The sequence below is a fragment of the Cygnus atratus genome, chromosome 4 (assembly GCF_013377495.2).
Source record: "Cygnus atratus isolate AKBS03 ecotype Queensland, Australia chromosome 4, CAtr_DNAZoo_HiC_assembly, whole genome shotgun sequence".
NCBI lineage: Eukaryota > Metazoa > Chordata > Aves > Anseriformes > Anatidae > Cygnus > Cygnus atratus.
This window is the reverse complement of record NC_066365.1, coordinates 15,359,804-15,381,856: the sequence shown is the minus strand read 5'-3', so window position 1 is coordinate 15,381,856 and position 22,053 is coordinate 15,359,804. Positions and strand designations below refer to the sequence as shown.

The 22,053-nt window shown below is 42.8% G+C and overlaps 1 protein-coding gene across 2 annotated transcripts in view; it reads left to right on the top strand.

Annotated features, from left to right (window-relative positions):
• SLC4A4 (solute carrier family 4 member 4) overlaps positions 1-22,053 on the top strand; it is a 228,464-nt gene that overhangs the window by 150,795 nt on the left and 55,616 nt on the right. For both annotated transcript variants that reach the window (XM_035542170.2, XM_035542018.2), the window contains exons 8-9: positions 12,291-12,448; positions 21,555-21,642. In XM_035542170.2, coding sequence (XP_035398063.1) covers positions 12,291-12,448; positions 21,555-21,642 — 246 coding nt within the window. The remainder of the gene's footprint in view (positions 1-12,290; positions 12,449-21,554; positions 21,643-22,053) is intronic.

The window sequence follows — 22,053 nt, the reverse complement described above, 5'->3', positions numbered from 1 at the left end:
GTCATTTGCAGCTAGATAGACAAGCAAAGGCAGCAGGACTTTTGGACAATTTCTTTTCTGGTTTCCAATTCAAACACCAGTGCCTCAGCTTCCTGTTCTCTCCCAGGCTCTGGGCTCTCTGTTGCCAGGTACAGCAGTGTGACTGGAGAGGCACCTGAAAGACCAGTACTTCTGGCAGGAGACTTCCTCCAGCTCTGGAAGGTCAAGCTATTTTCTGGAAGTCTTTCACTGACACTGTGTTGAGTAATACTAATACCGAATTCAAAATCGAAATGAAGGTTTCTTGGGCTGTCAACAAGTAAAACCTAGTGGTTTACCCTAATCTGGTCCACACTAGAAACAGGTCTAGAAGAAGGAGATGCTTCTGGTGGGCTATCCAGCAAACCTGAGGGCAAGTGAGAGAGAATATACACATGTACATACATTTTAACTGCTTGCTTGTGTTGGGCTGGCTGGATACTGGCATCTTTCCTGCCATTGTGTGCTCGATAGTAACTGGTCCAGTAGGTGGGGAAGTTTGTACTAGCCTAGTGCAGAAAAAGGGACAGGTGTACTGTAAATACACCTTAAAAATCATGCTCTGGTAAATTTAAAAGGATTGTCTTCCTGCCTTAGATTGTTAAAGCAACTGTAGTTAGAAAGGGTCACATTTACTCCTTAATGCTTCTGCAGTCTTAGATGCATGTTAGCCAAGTTATACATCTTCTGTATTTAATGCAAACCAGCTATTCCAATATGCTTATGTCTCTCAGCCACTTTGTAGTTTTAATTGCTCTTGTCTGAACTCCTGCCAGCTTGCAAATGGCCGTTTGTCAAACGGGGTGCCCAAAGCGAGGGTAAGGAGCAAAAGGGCTGTGCAGCTGTGACAGTTAAATCCTACTAATAGGACCAGGTGATGGCCTGCACAGAGGCATCCCAGACCTCACTGCCTTCTTTGTTGCTGGTGGCATCCCACGCTCCTGTCTGATTTTATTAGAGCCCTGTCTGTACTTCCAAAGGCTGCCAGTGCAATTATGCCATACTGGCAAGTCCACATTGCAGCCCCAAAGCCTGTGCTGGCTGAAGCCACCTAGCTGGATGACCCATCTAGGTGCCAATTGGTCCTTCTGCTGCTATGAGCTCTGTGAGCTGTGTAGACCACAAGATTTTTTTATTATTTTTTTTTCTCCACACAGATGACTGATGTGGCTACACTGACAAAGCTTCTACGTATGGATAATGGCTAGATCTGGCACGTTGACTTCGTGCTCCTGATTACTGGGCTCTTCCTTCCTGCCGAGCATTGTGCACCTTTGTGGAAACTCTTTGCTCAGATCTATACTAGCCTTTGCTTTGTCAGTTACACTTGTGAAGCAGAGACAGCAGCTATCTGTCAGCCTAATGGCACCTTTGCCAGCCATGACAAGAAAGTTAAGTTTCTTTCCTGGTCTGTCCTGTCCCTGGTTTTAGTCCCCATACATTCAACTGCATTGTTCCTCTGCTGGTACAGCTAACGCTGTCTGCTTGCCCTGCGCTACCTGGGGATTTTGCTGGCACTCCTCTTCCCTCTCTCTAATTTTCAGTACACCTACAGATACAGTTTTCCATGCAGTTTTTAGCTTTCTAGACAGTTGCAAACTATGTTCCCACACACGGGCCTGTAGCTGCAGTGTCCGAGTCACAAGCACTTCAGGAGAATGTTTATAAAAGCATCTCCACATGATTAATCCATGGAAATATTAATGGCTTTGCTTATATTTAGTATTGCTTAAGCTGTGTTTGGGATGAGCTCTCATTTGGCAACGTACCTTTGAATTTCACTTTGCTTATCCCATGTGAGACTTCTCAAACCACACGGTGCCTGCAGCTGGATCAAGGGCTCGCTCCTCTGTTGTGAGGCAAGAGAGGTCAGACAACGTGCTTATAGTTGTGTGGGAAGCAGGGCATATCTCTAATCACAACTCCCACTTCTTCCCGCAGCTCAAGGAACATGTCTTCTCCATTCAAGCAACCTGTTGGGGAGGACAAGGTTTTCATGGTATTTGCACAAGACACAGTTTGTTGTTCACAGGGTTAGGGCATGGCTTTGTCAGTTAGCTTTTTGGAAAAAAAAAGGCTTCCTTTTCAGCTCAGAGGACAGAGGTTTATCTGTGAACAAAAGTTATTTAGAAGACTCAAAACACAGCCTTTATGAGCCACTTTATAGCGTAAGTGGACCATAGGAAGCTGGGAATGGTGCGCTGTTCCTAGTACTGGTACCACTTCTGTTTCTTGTCCTGTGAGAAATCCTTCAGTCGTGCTTTGTTCAAATGTCCTTGGCATCTCCAAATGGCTGAAGCACCAGGACATTTTTAATGCTCAAGATGTAAAATAAAAGGAACAGTTAAAGAAAATCTGTTTTTACTGGGGACTTGTTATTGCTGAGCTGATGAAACAGCATACACAAAATAAATAATATATTATATAAGGGGAGTTTGCTGACCTGGTGTTATCTCCAGCTTCAAAGGGTTTGTGTATGGGGATAAAAAACAGCTCTGAATGAATATGGTCAGCTGGAATATTTGGTCAGAGAGAGGCACAAAACCCTTCTTATTTGTTGTGGTGTGTGCAGCGCTTATTCAAACTGGTGTTTCCATATCAACAGGAAATCTGTGCCAAAGCAAGCTCTAAAGTTAAAAAGAAATTGGCCTTGTTGAGAGAAACCCTCGTGCCTTTCCTAGGGGGACTGATGGACGGGGAGGAGGGAGCTGATGGGATCCCACTGTTTGGAATGAAGTCCATTGATTAATGGTGAGAGCAATTCATTGCTTTTCCTGTTTGAACAACATCTCCTAATCTCTGCAGTCACAAGCAGAGATTCCTAATTTCTAGGTCTGTCAGCCTGGATGACCTACTTTCACTCCCTGGAGCTCAAATGAAAATAACTGCCTTCCGGTATAGCTCACTGCCACCTTTTTTAAAGGAAAGGAAATGTTTCTAGGAAGTTTAGTTAACTGGTATTTCATTTACTTTGGCTTTTTTTCTTTATTCAGAGAATAGTTTTGCTTGCGTAGTTTTTCCCTACAGTGTATCAGCAGAGCACGTCTCAAGCATTCCTGGGTAATGGAGTTCTGTACATAGACAAAACACAGAGCTTTAACAATATCGTTTTAGGCAAGCATTCATGGGAAACATACATGTGGATAGATACAGAAAAAGAGAGAGACAGAGACAGATATAAATTCCTGGGGGATTTACCCTTTCTAAGTACGAAAGCACTATGTGTCCATGCTCAGATATGAGAACCATTTGAATGAAACAGTGTGCTGTGATCAGGTAGGTGAGCACACATACCCCTGTGCAGAATAAATGGAAGGTAGAGTCAATTTTTATATGGCCTCTCTGTTAGATAATTTAGCCCTCATCTCTTTTTTATTTTTATTTTTTCCCCTGTAACTGTGAAGTAGTTTCTTCCAACAAGCCTTTGTTCACTTGACCCAGTCTCCTGTGCTCTCAGGCAGTCTGTTGCTGCCTGGCAGATTGGAAGATCCCACATGTTGCACTTGGCTTTGATGTAACAGGAGTTTGGGGAACTGGATCCCTTTTCCCTGTGATCAGGGACCGTTAAGCTTTCATTTAGTTGTACAAAGCACTGTGTGTGCAGTTAGGGTTGTGATGGTAATCTGTATACCAGCATTGATTTTGAATGCTCATATTTTGCTGTAGCTTTGAAGGTGGGTGGGGCAGAGCTGCGTTTAATGGGTTTTAGTGAGAGCTCCTACCTTGCTCAGAGAGGAGGTGAACCATTCATCTTGTGCAGATATGGGGATCAGCATGGCTGGGGAGCCCCAGCCTTTGCCTGAAAGGAAAACAGCAGCCAGTTGTGCCAGGGCTGTGCCTTGCTGTGCCATGTGCCTGTGTCAAAATCATACCCTAACCATCACGTTGATTCCTCCCTCCTTTTTGTCCCAAAATTGAGCACCGGCTATTTTTAATACTGCAGTGCTGGAGGGTGTAGTGAACTTAAAAATGATGTATGGTAGGACGAAAAAGATCAGGTTAAAATGGGTTCTCAGTTGGAGATGCTAAATATGACCTAGATGTCTTCAAATTGATGAAGTGTGACTCAGAGAAGAGGGAGATTTGTAAAATGGTGAAGGCCAGAAAGAAGAGGAGGATCTGAGCATTTTCTCACTGGATGGGATAGTGCCAGTAACTTTCAGCAGGCATTTCCACAAGCTGCCTTCTTGGGATTTCAGGCAAAAGCCCAGAAACTGTACTTTTCATTTCTGCAAGATAGAGAGAGTTCTCAATTTTTCATCCTAGTGGTGTTTACTTCGATCCTTCAATTCCACTGATAATAGCAACTAAATGATGCTAATTGGGAAGAGGAATTCAAGTTTGCACTTCAGACCTTGCATGGCTGGAGGATGCCATGTTATGAAGTTAGTATCTCTTTATGGCTTCCTTAAGTGAAGTCAATGGATGGCCTTTCAGTTCTGATTGTGTTTTGTCACGGTAAGGATGGGAAGAGGGTTATTAGTTTTCTGCTCTACCTATGCAATGTCACTAGATCTGAATAACGTTTTTCTTTTATTTTTCCTTTTACTGCAAGGATGTTTGGGGCTTCCCTGCTGCACACTCAGCAGCTTCTGTGAGGTGAAGGCAGTTGTGATACCCATAAAGGCAGCTGCCTTACCATAGTGGAAAAGCTAAAGCAAATTGTGGCCTTTACTAACAGATTTTCTTTTGCTCTAGTCCTCTTTTCATTTAGGGCTGATTTTTCAAACAGGGCATATCTGCAAAAGCTGTATAGTGTGGTAAAACAGCTATTTGATGACACGTGAGTGTACTAGCTGTGACCCACGTCAATTAATCAGGGGTACTCTCTCCATGCAAACAGCTTTTAAATCCAAGCAATGCTAACAGGCTGAGTAGCCAAAGTCAACAGCAGGCACTAATCACCGTGCCCAGTGCACTAAGGTGTCCTGTGCAAATGCAGAGTTAGTTATAGACGCCATATGGCACACTGCAGAACGCAGTCCCAAAAGAGCAATTTATTTTAAGCTTTCACAGACTAGTAACCTCAGCTTCAAAGGGAACTGTTCCTGAACAGGTGGTGTGCTGTACCTAAACTTCAGCTCACACAGACAGAGGTTTTTGTTCTGTAACTCTTCCTTAGGCTAGGGGTGACCAAATAGGAGTATGAAACATGCGTACAGACAGATTCTTGCAAAGATCAGTGCCTACACGTTACTTGCATGCTGTTTTGCAAAGACTGGAACATCATTACAGTAATGTGACTAGCTACAGGGCTTCTCTAGTTGTAATTTTAGTGCTGCTTCGTGTGTGTTTTTTTTTTTTTGGTTTTGGTTTTCTGAAACTTAAGCTAATGACTCATTTAATGGAGTTTCCACTTGCCTTGGGTATCCTCTTTGCCATGGACAAGCCTATAAAAGACTTTGCAGAGTGTGTCAGGGGTCATGGGCAAGGGCTATGTGTTTGTTCAGCCATGTGCTCCTTTTTACCTTTTCTTGCTCTTCATTGTTAGGCAGCTATGCTCTTGGTTGTGCTAGGAGCTCCCAAAAAATGAAAGAGACTTTACACACTTTACAAAATATTTGATCCTGTTGAGTGATGTAGGAAAGTTAAGTCTACTTGGCTTGTTAATTTATTTTTGAAATTTTTGCCAGGAAGACCAGGAACATAACTCACCTGGCTCCTTTTTGGCTCTGTTGACTGTAGTTGCTCCTTAATGCCTCCCCTGCTCATGAGCTGTCTTGCATTTCCTTCCCATCTGCGTTTCAGGCTGGAAACTGCAGCAGTTTGGAGCTGCTTCATGAGCTGCGCAGCAGTGTCTTATGCAGGGAAAGCAACATCTGTGAGAGGACAAGGCAGACAGGTATACAGCACAGTAAAATCACTGAGAGTAAACAGATGTAATAAAAGCTGTGTGTATGTACTAATGGCTTTCGTTTCCAATAAATCTCAAGTGATGCTGATAATAATGGACTGTTAAAATACATTTAGGGAAATGGTCATTTTTCACATTGCTGTGCCCTTTTGCAGGTACAGCACTGGAGGTCTTTGGCCTTTAACATAGCATTAGTGGTCAGGTTAGAACAATGCTCAATTTAGCATTGTGGAGAAAGTGAATAAATGTAGTGCTTCAAGCTGCAAGGCTTCCTTCCCTCCCTCCTCTCTGGTGCTGCTGAGGACTCAGATCTTCTCTGAAGCTTCTTCAGGGAATGGTTCAAAATGGATTTTAAGTGCTGACTGCACCATTCCCATCTTCTATCTGATAAATGATTTAAGAAAGTGTTGAGTGGTGCTGCAAAACTTTTGGAGCAAAAAACACCATAATGATCTCTCTTCAAAATTAGTCATACTGTTCTGTTGTGCTAGACAGTGGGGAGGATAAACACGCTGATACCCGCAGCTTCAGGAGCTGATTAGCCATAGCCCTCGAGATTCTTCTTGTCAATTTTGGTTCAGAAAGGCACGTTGGTTTTGAGTAAACGTTGTCTTTGTTTAGGAAAACAGGTAAGAGGATGACCAGCCTATTCAGCAAAGTTGAACATAAGCTTTATTGTAGAGTTGCCACCTTCCCGGTATATTTTATCCCTACTTTCCTCCAAAATGCCATTCGTAGCTGGTAGTGCTTTTCCAGGCTTCCTCCCCAGAGCTCCTCAGTGTTTGTTTAATATTTTCTCTAGTGGAACTCCTATCTGAAGTGTGTAGCAGTAGGATTGTTCCAGTGGTTTTCTTCCTGCTGAATCAATAATTCATGCCCTTTCATGAGACTTTTTCCATTTTTCTACTTCCTTGAGCTGCCTGGCAAAGCGCAGTGCAAGGCTCATTGTGGATTCGTAGCCCAGTTTACTGTTACCCCCGATCTGTGTTCCTGGCAGGACGCCTGCCCTCACCATTCACTGTTAGCCAGGCGGACACAGAGCATCTCCAGAGATCACCCTGGGTGAGGGGCTTTTTGGGAACCAACCGAGGGCATGGTTTACAAAAGACTTCAACTTCACATTAATTCTGCCATTGCTCAAGTGGACAGTTAAAAACAAAGCTGTCTCAGGGCTGAGCACACTCGGAAATCCCTCCCGGCTATGAGGACGCAGCCTGAGTGCTAAAGCTAGATGGAGGGTCATACACAAGAGTGGGGCAGTGGTGCCCCCATGAGCGTGGCCAAGGCTGCAGGAGCTGTTCTGTCACTACTGGGGAAGGCTGTGGCTAAGAGCAGGGCTGCTCAGATCCTTCTGCATGCAGCAGACCTGCTGAGCTAACTTAATAACCGAGCAGAAAAGCAATCTCATGCCAGGCTGTGGCCTCTGCTCAGAAGATTTCAAGTGCCAGGATGATACCGGAAAAGAGCCAGGAGAGGCTGATGTTTAAAATACTGCTGGTGCAGTGATTGCCCATTATCAAATCAGAAGCAACTGATGACATTTCTCCATAGTTTGACTTAGATAATGTTTTGTCAGATAGATGATGCATGTTGCATTGCACTGCGAGCCTGCTCATGTCCGCTGTGGTACATTTATGGTTTGTAGGTGCAGAGATGAGAATAACCTTTGGGCTGTAAGCAACTATTTTTAGTATGAAGCTATAGCTACACTTTGAGAGAAGATGTATAAAGGAGAGTAACTGTGGCAGTTGGCTGGTGAGAAAGATGCTGGTCAGTAGATTTCTTCTGGCACTCCGATCTAATGGCGATGAGCATAGAATTAGACCTCAGATAGCATGCTGGAAATGAGTTAAAGCTTTTTAGATCTTCTTCCAAGCCTGCTTTCCTACAGTTTTGAGCCTCACTGTTCAGTAACAAAACAGATGTTTTGTTGCATTTCTAGAAGTGCTGCTTATATTGTGACTCAAATCCCAGTGCTGCTTTCCCTACTGGTGGATTCACCTTTTGTCAGCTCCTCTGGGGCCTTGTGCAGCAAGCAGGCAGCCCTTAGAAAGGACCTTTGGAGCCAAATGACTACTTTGTACACTCACAAGGTGTAACGAGCAGAAGTTCTTATTCTTTTTGGTCTCTCTTGTCCAGTCAGAAAATGTCTTAATTTTATTTTGTTTGATCTGGTTTGCTTGTTGGAATATCCACATGCAGTAACTCCCTAATGTAGGAGTTGGAAATAACAGCTGTTTTAAGTTCGGCTATATTTTGACAGGGAAACGAGAGGAAGATTTGGATTAACACAGAGCTTTTTCCTCCATTTATGGCTGCATGCATATCCTAATGCAGGAACTGGGGTAGTTATCCCTAGATCAAATGCACAGAGCTTATTTCCACTGGGCATTGACAAGGTGCCTTAGGTGAAACAGTGCTGACTGTGACTTTGTCATCTGGGGTAATGGTGTTGGAAGAGATGGGAGAGGCGATGCATGCACCGCATTTAGAGCCATAGTTAACACTGGGCCTGCTATGATTGAAGAGTTAAACTCCAAATACAACAAAAATGTGTATTCCCGCGTGCTTTCCTCAGTGCTCAGGCAGAAAAAATAGAAAGAGTTCTACTAAATATTTTTATATGATACAGTACAGTAAATAATAACTATATTGTTTTGCTTCGAGATGCAACCTCACTATTTTTTTCTCAAAACAAGAGATCAAGTTCTTTTGTTTGTCAGGAGGCTAACATCTAGATCTAGAGTATGAGAAGGCTTGAAGATGAGCAGTGCAATTGCAGTGGTTTATGCTTATGGTGACTTCACCAACTCCTTTTGTCATGTTTCTGGCATATCTGTTGTCATTGTTAACGAAGGTAACGGCAAAGATATAGATGGATAAATGGAGAGTTGTATGTTAGCTTAATGTGTGCAAGGGAGAGAGTGAAAAATCAGTAGAAAAAGCCCCTTCCTCCATAAAAGCTGGACTTGGGGGTATGGGGAGACAGAAAACAAAAAAGCTGAGATAAGAACTCAGGCTCGAGTTACTGAGGACAAAGGAGCAATCAGAGGTGATAAGGGTACAAGGAAAGAATAAGGCTAGAAAGGCATCATGGGAAGCATGTGTTGAAATAACCTGGGTAAGAAAACCAGATTAATAGAGTGATCAGGAAGTAATTTTCGTCTCACAGTTGAATTTCTTCTCCTACAAAATATTTGTTGAAATGGGCAAGTTCGTTGTATACTATCTTCTCTAATTACCTCGTTGTATTTCAAAAGAATCTCTCTTTTTCCCTAGATGATTTTGATCTTGTACTCTGCTCATTCCTTTACCATTCTTTAAAAAGGGTAACCTGAGCCTTTTGGGATAAACAGCTGATCAGAGCAAGCCTGCTATCTGGTTTTGTTCCTTATCCCTAGGTGATCATTTTACAGAATAGTTAGAGATCTTTAATCTTTTATCCTCGTGCTGCACGCAGCTCAGCAGCACACAGTGCCTTGCTATTGGCACAGCCCTACGTCGCTCTCAAGTTTTATCATAGCCCAGAAATTAAGGGTTTCAAAGCATCAGCAAGTTGCTCTGTCTGTACCTTCAACCATGACTCTTCCAGGAAAATGAGAGGACAAACTAGTCATGAGGGAAAAGCTTCTGGTGAGGGTGGTGAAGGTTGTTTTGAGACGTCTTGCTTTGATGGCCTGGGAAAGGGTGTGTATCTCTGCCACTTACAGGTGCTTGGGGGAAAGCCCCCAAGGTGCTGCCTAGAAAAGGAGGGCAGAGGAACAACGTCCTCCCCTGCTGCTGAGCCTCTGACCATTCTTCTGGCAGCTTTGCCTTTGTTCCAGGTATGGTGGATGCTGTCTGAGGCAGTGGATGCTGTCGTCATTGAGGGAGGACAGTTGCTTGCTTTTTCACCCCACAGACAATTCCTGGCTCAGCAAAGTCGTGTCAAATTGTACAGAGAAGCTTTCAATTAATGAGCACCAGATTTCCTTGTCAGATTTTGCTGAGCGTGTCCCTAAAAGTTGTATGTCTGAACATTTTGTCATTTGCTCGTTCTTCCAAGGGATACATTATCCAGTAGTGAATAGTTGACAGCATCAGTTTAAAGTTACAAGGATTCTGTTGGGGAATTACCATATGCCTCATTTTTTTCCTTGTGCGTTTAAGGTTTTTTAGCTTATAAATATTAAAACTATCACTCAGCATGTACTTTGGGAGTTATAAGAGCCTGTGGAGCCAAATTGTGTTGTGAGCTGCTGTGAACTGTAGGTAGCTCTGCTGAAGTAGATTTCTTCACTTTGCCAGTGGGCCACACTGATTTCTCAACAGTTCATGCACAGTGGTATGTGTGTACTCCAGATATTAACAGTTCTTTTTCTTCTGGGCAAGACTCTTGAAAACTCTCACTAGTAGAAGGGTATTATGTGGTAGAGGAAAGAGTGGGATCAAGTCAGGAGTTGCTGTGGCAGAATAAAATAGTAGCTGCAGTAACTTGATCGTGAAGCAATGGATGCTCAGCTGATGGTGGAAACCTAAGAGGCCTTATTAGTTACATAGTGATTACTAACCTTTCAGTGTTTGGGTTTTATATGTATTTGAGTTTTGTGCACACAAGAACCTTCCTTCTCATTTCTCTCACACTCATCTTGGCTATTCCAGCCAGGCCTGGTGCTTTTCTTTCCCTCTGAAACCCCCTCTGATTTCCCTCTTCTTCATGGATGCCCCTCCTCACTTCATTTCTTCCCAAGGCTTTCTCTTCCTTTCAGATCTTTGGGGGGCTGAGGGATGTAGCAGCCATCCAGCATTGCCTGTTAAGAAGAGGGAGAAAAGGGTTTCTTCTGCACAGGGGTCAGCAGTTTGTTTTCCCCCGTCCCCCTTCTGCCGTGCACTGCTCTGGTTGCTGAAACCTGTGGTGAGGGCTCAGGGCTCAGGTGGTGACATGGGAAGCAGTAAGGAGCCAGTCTCTCACCAGGACAGTCACTGAGACTGTTAGCATAGTTTCAGAACCAGCATGCCTGCTACTTTTGCCCAGTGACTCCTCATGTACTGGCCTGCACAGGCAATGGGAATAGCAGCTTTGGAAAACCTAAAGAAAAATATTAGATTAGGGCAGAAGCCACAGACATAGGAAACTTGCTTCTAAAAGCCTGCACTAAGTGTAGTCTTTCACTTGGAACTTGAAAAGACATGTACACCACGAAATGCATGTGCCCAGCTCCTGGCATGGTCTGCTGGAAGGACATCCATCCTTCAGGGTTTGTTTTCCTCAGGCCAGTCATTTCTGTAGCAGCAACCGCAGATCCTGAAGTTGCACTTTCACTCACACAAAGTGCGTGCCCTTCCCTGGCGTCCAGATGGCCAGGCAGCAAGTTGATGCAGTACTTCTTCCTGAAGCTCTGCCCAGATCTAGTCATCTTGCTCAGTCCTGCACACCTTTTTCTCCCCAAGCTAACACCATCTCAGATCCAGAAATGGTAACAATAGCTCCAGGAGGCCTGATCTTCTCAGCGCTGGCTTGGATCCAAGCACCAATAGCAGGATTGCTCTTCTGGTGGCTATTTTCTTAGCAGGAATATTCAACTTTCTAAAGGGTAGCATGAATACAAGGGTGGTCATCGACTTCTCTGGTCTGGCTTCTGCTTTACATGTATAATGGGGAGAGGTCTACAGTAAGTAGCAGTGCATTTGTCTCTGCCTTAGTAGACAGCATGGGGATGACACTTACGGGCCAAAAATAGGTTCAGGTCTGTTGTGGTTTAGCCCGGCTGGCAGCCAAACACCACACAGCCGTTCGCTCACCCTCCCCCCTCCCTCTCCGGGATGGGGGAGAGAAACGGGAAAGTGAAGCCTGTGAGTTGAGATAAAGACAGTTTATTAAGACAGGGAAAAGAATAACAATAATAATAATAATAATAATAATAATAGTATTAATAGTAATAATGTGTACGAAATAAGTGATGCACAATGCAATTGCTCACCACCCGTTGACCGATGCCCAGCCTATCCCCGAGCAGCCGGCCCCCCACCCCGGCTAGCCACCCCTATATATTGTTCAGCATGACGTCAGATGGTATGGAATACCCCTTTGGCCAGTTTGGGTCAGCTGTCCTGGGTCTGTCCCCTCCCAGCTCCTGCTGCATCCCTAGCCTGCTCGCTAGCAGGACAGAGCGAGAAGCTGAAAAGTCCTTGGCTTGGTGTAAGCACTGCTCTACAACAATTAAAACATCAGCATGTTATCAGCGCTCTTCTCATCCTAATCCAAAACATAGCACCCTGCCAGCTACTAGGAGGAAAATTAACTCTGTCCTACCTGAAACCAGGACAAGGTCCTATGACCAAGAGGAAATGTGGCTGAACTGGGTAAATTTTATTGTACATTTCTGTTTGCATGGCTAACAACCTTCATTCTATTTTTCGTTCTCTTTTACTGATGCAGTTGAAGAATAAATTCATGAAGAAGTTGCCCCGTGATGCTGAGGCCTCCAATGTGCTGGTTGGCGAGGTAGACTTCCTGGACAGTCCTTTCATTGCCTTCGTCCGGCTGCAGCAGGCAGTTATGTTGGGTGCTCTGACTGAAGTCCCTGTACCCACCCGGTAAGAGAATTCTGCCCCTAGCAGTGCTGATGAATTGGAAACTGCATTTGCACCTTTTAAAATAATAGCACTAGGCCAAAAGAAGACCTTCTCCATTGGTTTCCATCATATGACTTGCATAATGGTCATACATTTTTTCAGGATTATTGGTTTTTAAAATAGCAAAAACTCACTATGGCTGCCTGATAATTTTCAGGTCTGAAATTTGGTTGTAACATAAAAGCTGTGAAATGCACACACACTATACAAACACATTAATTTAACAACTTAATGGTAAAGGACACTACCAATGTGAAATGTGACTACTGGATTTTTTCTACCCCTCATGACTCTTGCCACACACACATTATACATACCTCAAATTCCCTCTGCATGCTTTTGCAGTGCATATTTTTCTTCTTAAAAATTCACATTAGATGAAAGGATGCAGTTCTGTCCCTGCTGGGGGGGGGGGGTAAGAAAGAAGTCAGAAAAACTGAGGGATAAATTCTTTCTGTGATTGTCACACCAGATGTTTCTTTGTATTTCACAATGGCTGAGAAAAAAAATGTAGTGCAAATACTTTATTTATTGTGACTCATGTTGCAAATTAATCTGCTGTGTCACAAATACAAATATGTTGTATGTTTTTATGTATTTGAATTAAATTCATATGCTTGTCATATTATACACACACTAGGTAAGAACTATGAAACTGATTAGCATGAAAAGGTAATTAAATGAACTATGAACAGACCACGGCGGTGTTTCAGGGAGGAGGACAGAGGCTGCACTGGACACACTGCAGGTGCTCTGCAGTATCCTGTTTCATCTCTGCATGGGTCTCTGTGGTGCCTTGTTACTTGGTGCTGCTGTGTGGATGCTGTTAATGCTGTGCACCTGGGCTCTGGCGTGCTTTTGGTATCAAGTTACAAAGGATTTACTTTGCATTTTACTTGTAATTACAGAGTTCACACTGCACCTTTCGTATCACTAATGTGCAAATACATATTTTATATGAGCAGTTTTAAGAGCTTTCAATACAGAGTGAAAATTCTATGTTGAATAATGTCTAGAGGGTGAGAGGCTATATGGATTAATACCCTGTGAGAATGGGCGTATTAACGCTACAGAGGCGCATCACTAGGGCCTTACTCGTACTGGCATGAATCACAGCCATTGTATGGAATGAAAGTTAAATGGATGTTACAATCTGTACCTTATTTTAATATATAAAACAATGGAGAAAGACGGTCTAGTTTTGCTATTTGTTTAATTGCCTTCTAGTAAAGCAGCAGTGTTTGTATCTCCTGGAATCTGTTTAAGTAGCTCCTTACAAGAACCACGTCACTATCTGTTTGCACACACTGGGTATTCTTTCAGCAGTATAGGGAAATCAAAGTGCCCTAATTTTATAAACGGTAATTCTTCGTTCCTCAGTATTACTGACCTCTGTATGCTTCAGTATTTCAATTTCTCTGTCTAATCCACTAGCTACTTTTTTTATACACATCTCAAAATGCTTTTCAGCAGAGGTAAAATCAGGTATTGTTTGTTTTGGTAGTGGGAGCCAGGAAGTTAGATCTAGGATTGTTGAATGACCTCATTACTCAATAGCATTAATCAAGACAAGATGTCCTTCCATGCCAACATTTTTTTCCAGGAAATAATATTATCCATTTGCTGTCCTCCAAACCAAATGTTAGCCCTAATCAAAGTAGGGAAGCTCATTAGATTGCTTTTGTGAGTAATGAAGAGCCATTTGCAATGGCTGCATCCTGTGAAATTCAATCAAGGAAATCCCATAAGGGCCCAGACTAGTTATGATGGAGTGTCTCCTTGCTCAACCCTTAGTTTCGGCCATCTTACACAGTGGGCATTTCTGTTGAAGACGTGCACTTAACAACCCACAGAGTCCGCAAGATGCTTAGCTGGAGCCTTCAGCGTTCTTCACTCCTGTCCCTCAGGGTTTCTCCTTTTATTTTGTTAAATTATCAAGTTCCTGGTAAAATTATCAAAACCATGCCACCAAAGTTAGGCCATACACAACCACGTGGGGTGGGGGATGGTTCTAAATAAATGTGAGCTAGTGTTTCAGTGCTCTGGGTTGCTTTAGAGAAGTGTTGTGATGCAGGTTTATCAAGTAACTGCAATGTGAACTGCATCAGTCTGTCTCCAGAAAGCTGGTTGCTTTCATGTAGGGACCTCTGTAGGGTTCAACACCCAGGTTTCAGCTCTCAGCTTTGGGAATCCAGATTTGTAACACAGAGGGGAGGTTGCACTTGCATAGCCATCTAATTCAGCCTTCACAGGCAGTGAAATGCATTGCTGGAGGGGTGCTTGCACAGCCTTTCAGTTCATGTTTCTGGTGTGCTGTGTTAAGAAATTTCATCCTTTTTAGCAACTACAGATGTACTGAATATTTCACAGGAGCCAGCAAAGTGCCCTGCCCTAAAGATGTTACAGTCACAGGGCTTGTTGGATCAACGGCAGAGGGATCACGAACGCCCTCCTGAGAAAGTGAAAGCAGGCAAGAAGGGAGAAATCATTCCCAGTAATATCATCATGTCACATAGGTTTCAGAAGTGCATGAAGCCATCTTGATGCTTTACTTTTCACAGTGCTAACCTAGCAGGGTTTGCAGGGAGAGGGCAGCAACAGCTGATTATCAAGCCGCATCCATTAGCTGGACATCTACGAAATTGCCACAATCTTTTGATGTAGAAACAAATATGACACTAAGCCCTGCAGAGGTGAAAGGCTCGTGGTATCTATAGTCCCTGCCCTGGTTTGGTTTATTCATATTGACCTAGTGCTGTAGAACAAAAAAGGATTATTGTGTGTGCATAAGGAAGATATTATTCAGCATGTAGACTTCCAGTTAAATAGGTTACTTATTTCTGCTGTTTTCTTTTTTTTTTTTTTTTTCTCCACGCATTCCTTGGCTTGGATTTTTCTTCTAAGCTACAAAATTTTGGACGCTTTATAGAAATAAAATTTCCTTTGTAGAAATGGCTCTCCCCTAGATAAATTTTATATATATGTTTCCCTGCACACTTCCTTGCTAACTATTTTAAGTATTTCCTTTACTTAAAAGTAAATTTTCACTTAAAAGAAACAAGCAAGACCTGATGAAATCTCCAGGAAAAGTTTCTATGTGGTATAATTTCATACAAGCTTGGTAATAAAAATCAGGGAACTTAATTTGGTGTAGAGAACTTCCAGCCTTTTGCTCTGTCATCTTTTCTTGCTACCACTCAGACTGAAAATTATTTATGGATTTTGGTCTTCTCCTGTCAATTTTAATTCCCCAGTGCTGTGAACTCCTTATTTTGGTGAGCATTTAGTTACTGTACTTGCCCCGTTGCTTTGGTGTGGCTGCCTCTCCTCCTGACAATGCACCAGATGTAGCTTTTTATTTTCATAAAACAGATGTACAATTATGTGTTTAGGTCTGTTCCATTAATGTAATGATGATGGGGAAAAAAGATAAAGAATGAGCAAGGGAAAGATTTTTTGGAGATAAGCTGTACAGACTTGCATAAGTCTAATATGTAGTGCTGGGAAATTGCTTGTGTCTACAAGTCTCAAATGAAATGAAGTAACTTGCCCAAGGTCTCTCAGAAAGCATGTGGCAGAACCAGGAGTCATGCTCTCCTCTCTTGCTTTCTAACCTGAGCTTTTAACTGCAAGGGCATCTCTTCTTTCGGTAGGCAATGATGAAGTGTGTGTCTTGTTCCTTAATTGCAGCACTGAAATTGTTTTTGGGGCTGTGTCCTTTAGGAGCCATTCCAACAGAAAGACTTGCTTTTGGACATCAGAGCTCTGGCAACAAATGAATTTTGTCTGTATTCATATGTTGGACACCATGTGAGATGCCTGCAATGTTGGTACATTGCCCAGAACTTGAAGGAGCAGCTGTGTGAAAATTGAAGAAGGACCAAACACTTTACCTCCTTCTCTCCTTACTGTAATTCTAAGGTGTGGTCCCTTCATTACAGAGGTCCAAGCCTTGGGCTCTGGTGGAGAAGCTGGTCATGGGGTTGTTCTTTCAGCCCTTGAGTCCGTCAACGTATATCGCGATCAGGAATGCTGGGTGACTTGCAGGCATCTCACGTGCTGTCCAACAACAGGAGGACATCAATAAAAACATCTTCCACAAGACCTTACTGAGTTTGCTTTATGTAGGTGCCTTTAGCACTTACGGAATTGCAGCTCTCGCTTTCTCCAGATCTGGGAAATAGGCAGGGGTGAGCAGGCTGAATCTGAATCTTGTTTTACTTGTTCTTCCTTTTCTGTGCCTGTTTGATGGACCTTGTCTTCTGTACTGGCAATCAGCTTGTAAAGAGACCATGGTGAGGTTGACCTGGCCCTGGGGCAGTTTTTACTACAACTCCTACCCCATATTGGTGTTTGTTAAAGTCATGGACATGACAGATTTTTAACAATGTCTTAAACGGAAATCATTAGTGCTGCACTGACTTTAGAGCCTATCTGTGTTGTACTCATTCCTCACCTCCTAAGTGTGCTCTTCATGTGATTTCATGGACATTTCTAGCCAATTTTCTCACAAGCGCAGCGCTTAAGACTTCGTAGTCTCCTTCAGCAATCTGGATTGAAATTCCACCCTGCAGTCTCTGAAGTCATCTCCTGCCAGGGTCCAGAAGGGTTCTGATCAGGCGGCTCACAATGTTATAGGCTTGTGCAGTGTTGCTGCAATGCTTTGTTAAGGCTTTTTCAGTGTGTGGGTTGTGGGTACAGTGCAGTGGCTGGTGCCCATTTGTCTGCTTGGATAGAAGTTACTCATCTGTAAAAATTAATTTATTCTTGTTGGTTTTGGTGGCATCAACCATGTGATGAAGAGGTTAATCAGACACAGTCGGTGGTCATCATCTGCGTAAGGGGGGAAAGTGTCCAAAGTGACAGGAGGAAGAGTGCTTCAGGTAAAAAAGAATAATAATTAGAGAGTTTCTGACTCACTCTCAGCTTGGAAGCAAAGGAGTGCTGTGAGGGTGCTGTCGTACAAAGTTCAATACGATGCATTCTGGGTGAGGACTATCAGCCCTTTCTGTAAGCTGTTGCCCAGGGCATTTGGAAGAAACATTGAGTTTTATTACAACTTCAGAGAGACTGTGAGCTAAGTGATAGATCGTAAAATCTCATGTTTTCTGCATTGAAACATCCTTAGAAATGTTAAGTATCAGAAATGAACATTTGATAACTCACCATGTGTTGTGTGAAGCGGAGAGTAATTCTGTGTTGGTTTCAACCCAGCAGATAGAGAATGCCACAACTCCCAGTGAGGGCTTTTTTAGCTGTACAAACTCTTAAGTAAATGCTACTAAATACATGCAAACATAATCTAGTCCACACCACTAAAGTACATTAATGTTTTTGTGTTTGTGTGTATGTGTGTGCACATGCATATTTGGTGCTTTAAAAAGTCTTGTTCTACAAGCTGAATCAGTCAGGATGAAGAATTTAGAAAGTCTCACGAACAGGATGTTTTAAAGAACATTTAGTAAATGCAGGAGCATTCAGGTGCTTCTGTTGTGCGTTGGAAGAGAGCCAGGTGATGTAATTATTTCAGGAGATGGTTATGAAAATGTCTCATTCCTTGGAAATTCAGGAGAATGACGAGCAGCAACCTCTGAAGTTATGAATTTTTTCTAAAGTTAATGTATTTTGGATAATTTGCATCCCGGAGTTTTAGAAGTCTTGGCTGAGGAACAATTTCTCTTTAATTTTGTTTTATAACAGCCCTTGAAATGCAGGGAAAGTTCCAGGAGGTAAGAGGAGAGCAAAGGACATGACCTAGGCGTGCATGGGTTAGTCACCTCTGGGTGAACCTTGAGTAAAACTCTTGAAATCCTCATGCAGAACTTGATTAGGAAGTGTTACAGTTAGTAATGCCAATGAATATGTATTTATGGATCCTGTCATACTAATTTGTCTGTTTTATAGGACTGTAGATTTTTAATAGAAGATATTTGCATATAATATGCTTTATAAAACAATTGACTTAGTGCGTTGTGATGTTTTTATTTATATATAAAAATGTATATGTACATTATAAATATGTATATAATTATAATTACAAACTTATAAATTTAAAATTATATTTATAAAACACGGTCTGAGAGCCACGTTTTTCTAGATGATGCTGTAGGTAAAAGGCTGAGGCCACACCTGGGTACAGCTGACATTTCCGTCGGTTCTGGAACCATTGAAACCTGGTTTCCTTGAGATACCTACTGTGTCCTTTCATACCACCATGCAACAATCCCAGCTTTCCCCTACTGTCCTGCCATTTCCCAAGATTCCCATATTTGTCTACTCACTTTTTGTTCATTCCTGAAGCCCACTAACTCAGTGTTGCTAAACTGCCAGTGGGGTAGGACAGGCCAACTGCCAGACCAGGTTCTGAGCTATCTCTGTGCTGATCAGCCACAGGCTAGCAGAGTAGAAAAGTAAGGTCAGGCCTTGAATTTCTCTCACTGACAGTGCCTGTTTGGGTCTCCTTCCCCTTGCAGCCACTGGCTCTCCCAGCGCTTGTAGAAACATGATTACATTTGGTATCTCTGGGCCTGTGTCCTGTATGAAGTTGGCCACTGGGGTCAGAAAGATGAATGGACAGTGTGAACACACAACTTCATTTTCCTGAATGTTCCTGAGTAGCGATAGTTATTTCATCTGTATGTTCACACTGACAAAACTGCCAGCTCTTGGATGATTTCTCTGAGGAAGACATTGGTACATTAGAGAAGGTTCACAGAAGAACTGTTAAGTGACTAAAGAGAGGAGAAAAGCCTCAAATTACTTAGCCTAAACGACAGATGGCTCAGGGTGAATGGATCAATAGGGCAGGATATTTTAAAAAATTTAATTATTAAGGGTTATTCAATCTAGCTGTAAGAGCCAACTGAAATAGACGACTGGAGTTGGAAGCTAATGTTTCAACTGGAAGTATTCAAACTGGAAGTAATGCAAAGGGTTTTAGATGAGATAACTTACCAAAGGTTATGATGTGTTTATTTTCCATTACTGATTGAAAGGTATGGCTGTACTCGGAAAAACGCTTAATTCAGGAAGCTTTAGGGGTGTTTTGAGCAGCTATTAGTATTTCTGTTTGAAACACAGGCTTACAGAGTTTTCTGAAAATTGCCCCAATAATTTACAGCCTTTGCTAAATTAGGTGAAATGGAAAAGTTGGTCTCCTGCCCTGTGGTTTCTTTTGTTGCTAATTGCAAGGGTGAGTCGACGTGCGGGTGAGAGAGACTCTTATCTCAAGGTCACTAGTTAGATTTCAGCTCAGGATGCACATGTAAAATGACACCATCTGACCAGCATGACGGTCTCCACTGAATTCCCACAGGCCACTGAATGGTGGCGATTGCATGAGATTGCCAATAGTAGTAACAGAGCTTTCTTAACAAGCCAATTGGCAAAGAGATGAGCATAAAGACAGATGTTTTTTCATCACATAACCATGAAGCAATTCTTTTTCTGGAACAAATCTGAACAGGAGATCTGTAGGAAGCTTGTGTTTCTACAGCCAAGGTGTAGGTGTACAGCATTCCTGTAGGTGTTGTGTGAGTAAATAGTTGCCAGCCTGGATATTGTTGCTGTCCAAAGAGATGATGTAAGAAATTAGCTCCCACTATTTTGTACATCTGGTCAACCCTTCTTATGGTACCTAAAACAGGAACCCGCACCTCAAAAATTAGGTTGCCTCCTTAAGAATTAAGCTGTGACTGCAAAGCTACCAGATGGGCTTACGGCTCTCTGGTAAGTATTGTATGCTCTGAGCAGAAATTCAAGGCATACAAGTTGGGCTTAATTATTTATAGCTAAAGCCCTATTTAGAATTAATGGTTTTCCTTCACATGTGGGTAGCTGCTATAGGTGCTGAACCATACAGCGATCTCAGCTCCAGCAGAGCACTAATAAGCAAACAGAGTGCTATCTGATAGCTCTGGGAACGAAGAGAGGAGTTCGGAGAGAGATGTAGTTTATGGTAAGCAGTGTGGACAGTTAGCAGCATCTTACCTCTGCTTTTCTATTTGCTGGGTTGAATGCTTACTTCTGTACCCGGAGCTGTGCTGCCCTGCTTCTTCTGTCCCTTGTGCAGAGAGAATGTTGGGTCAGGGTGGAGCTGTGTAGAGCAAACAATCCTTAGGTCGTCTTCTGTCCTCTCCTGGCTGTTTGGCAGCAGTTACATCGCTGCTACTGTCACTTCAATGACACTGGAATAGCAACAGGGAAATATTTACTGCAGTTATGTATGCAACGATTGAACAGCTACAAGTAGCCGGTAACATATGAGCAAATCAATCAATGGAGGTGGATAGGCTTTCTGTGATGCACAGAGCATGAGGTCTGATGCACTGTGCTGGAGCTGCATCTCGTGCATAGTTCATTTCTGGGTACTGGGCATTAGACAATGTCCTTCCTTCCTCCTGTGTATTTGTTGCTGGATGTTTTTGTGTAGGGCTGCCACAGCATTTGACCAAAGTGGTCTCAAGGTTAATTTTACAGCTTTTTGGGAGGAAAACTCTGGGTGGTATCTTGCTCGCTAGAGCAAGTATGATTGGGATGCAGGGTGTAACTTGTACTCCAAGATAGCTGAAGTGGAACATAGTGTTACACAGAGAAAAATAAATGCACTGGATGAGAAATCTGAACAAGTCCTGTGCTCAGTGCCTCCTGTGGATGCAAGGCCTGGATATTGGGGTTGCTGAACTCCCATTGACTTCAAGGGAGGTGACAACTCTGAAAACTACCATATGGTGTAAATGACATAGTAAATTCTTCCCTGTGTTTGATGGAGATTGAAATGTAGAAATTTCACATGGAGTAGCTAACATGGTTATCCTCTGGGTTCAGACAGATAGTGTCTAGGGTGCTCTTCACTCACTAACCTCTGTGGCTGCCCAGAGCAGTGATGATCTTACCTTTCACATCAGTGAGACTCATTAACCACTGGCAGCTTCTGGGTCTCTCTAACAAGGGGCAAAACTTTTTTTTTTCTTTTTTTTTTAAAGTTGAATTTACATGTAGGTACTGTATAAGGAGTAAGTGATACATTTTTCTATCCTAAATGGGAACAATTTGTATGTTTTGTCAGATTTCTCTTCATTCTACTGGGACCTAAGGGCAAAGCAAAATCCTATCATGAGATTGGCCGAGCCATTGCCACCCTGATGTCTGATGAGGTAGGTGCCTTTTACAACTAGATCTCTGAATGTCCAACTGAACTATCCCATCCCATCCCATCCCATCCCCTGCTGAAATCAGTTCTCCTGGGTATCACTTCACTAGTAATAATGACGTCTTTTCCTCCAGCATGGCCGACTGGAGCACGCCTGTGGGTGGGATGCACGTAAAGCTGAAATACCCAGATGTCACTTACAATTCCATCTGTTTACATAACTATTTAATTTGCCTTCATGATTTTATAAAAGCATAACTATAGGAAGTTTTTGTCCATCATGCTTATTTTCCTGCTAGCGATCGTTCTTTTAAATGGATTTTGAATTAATGTATGGACTTCCGTTGTGGTGTGCGTCTTGTGTCACATTTTACAATCACAGTAACCCACAGCTGCACTCCAGGTAATTACTGCA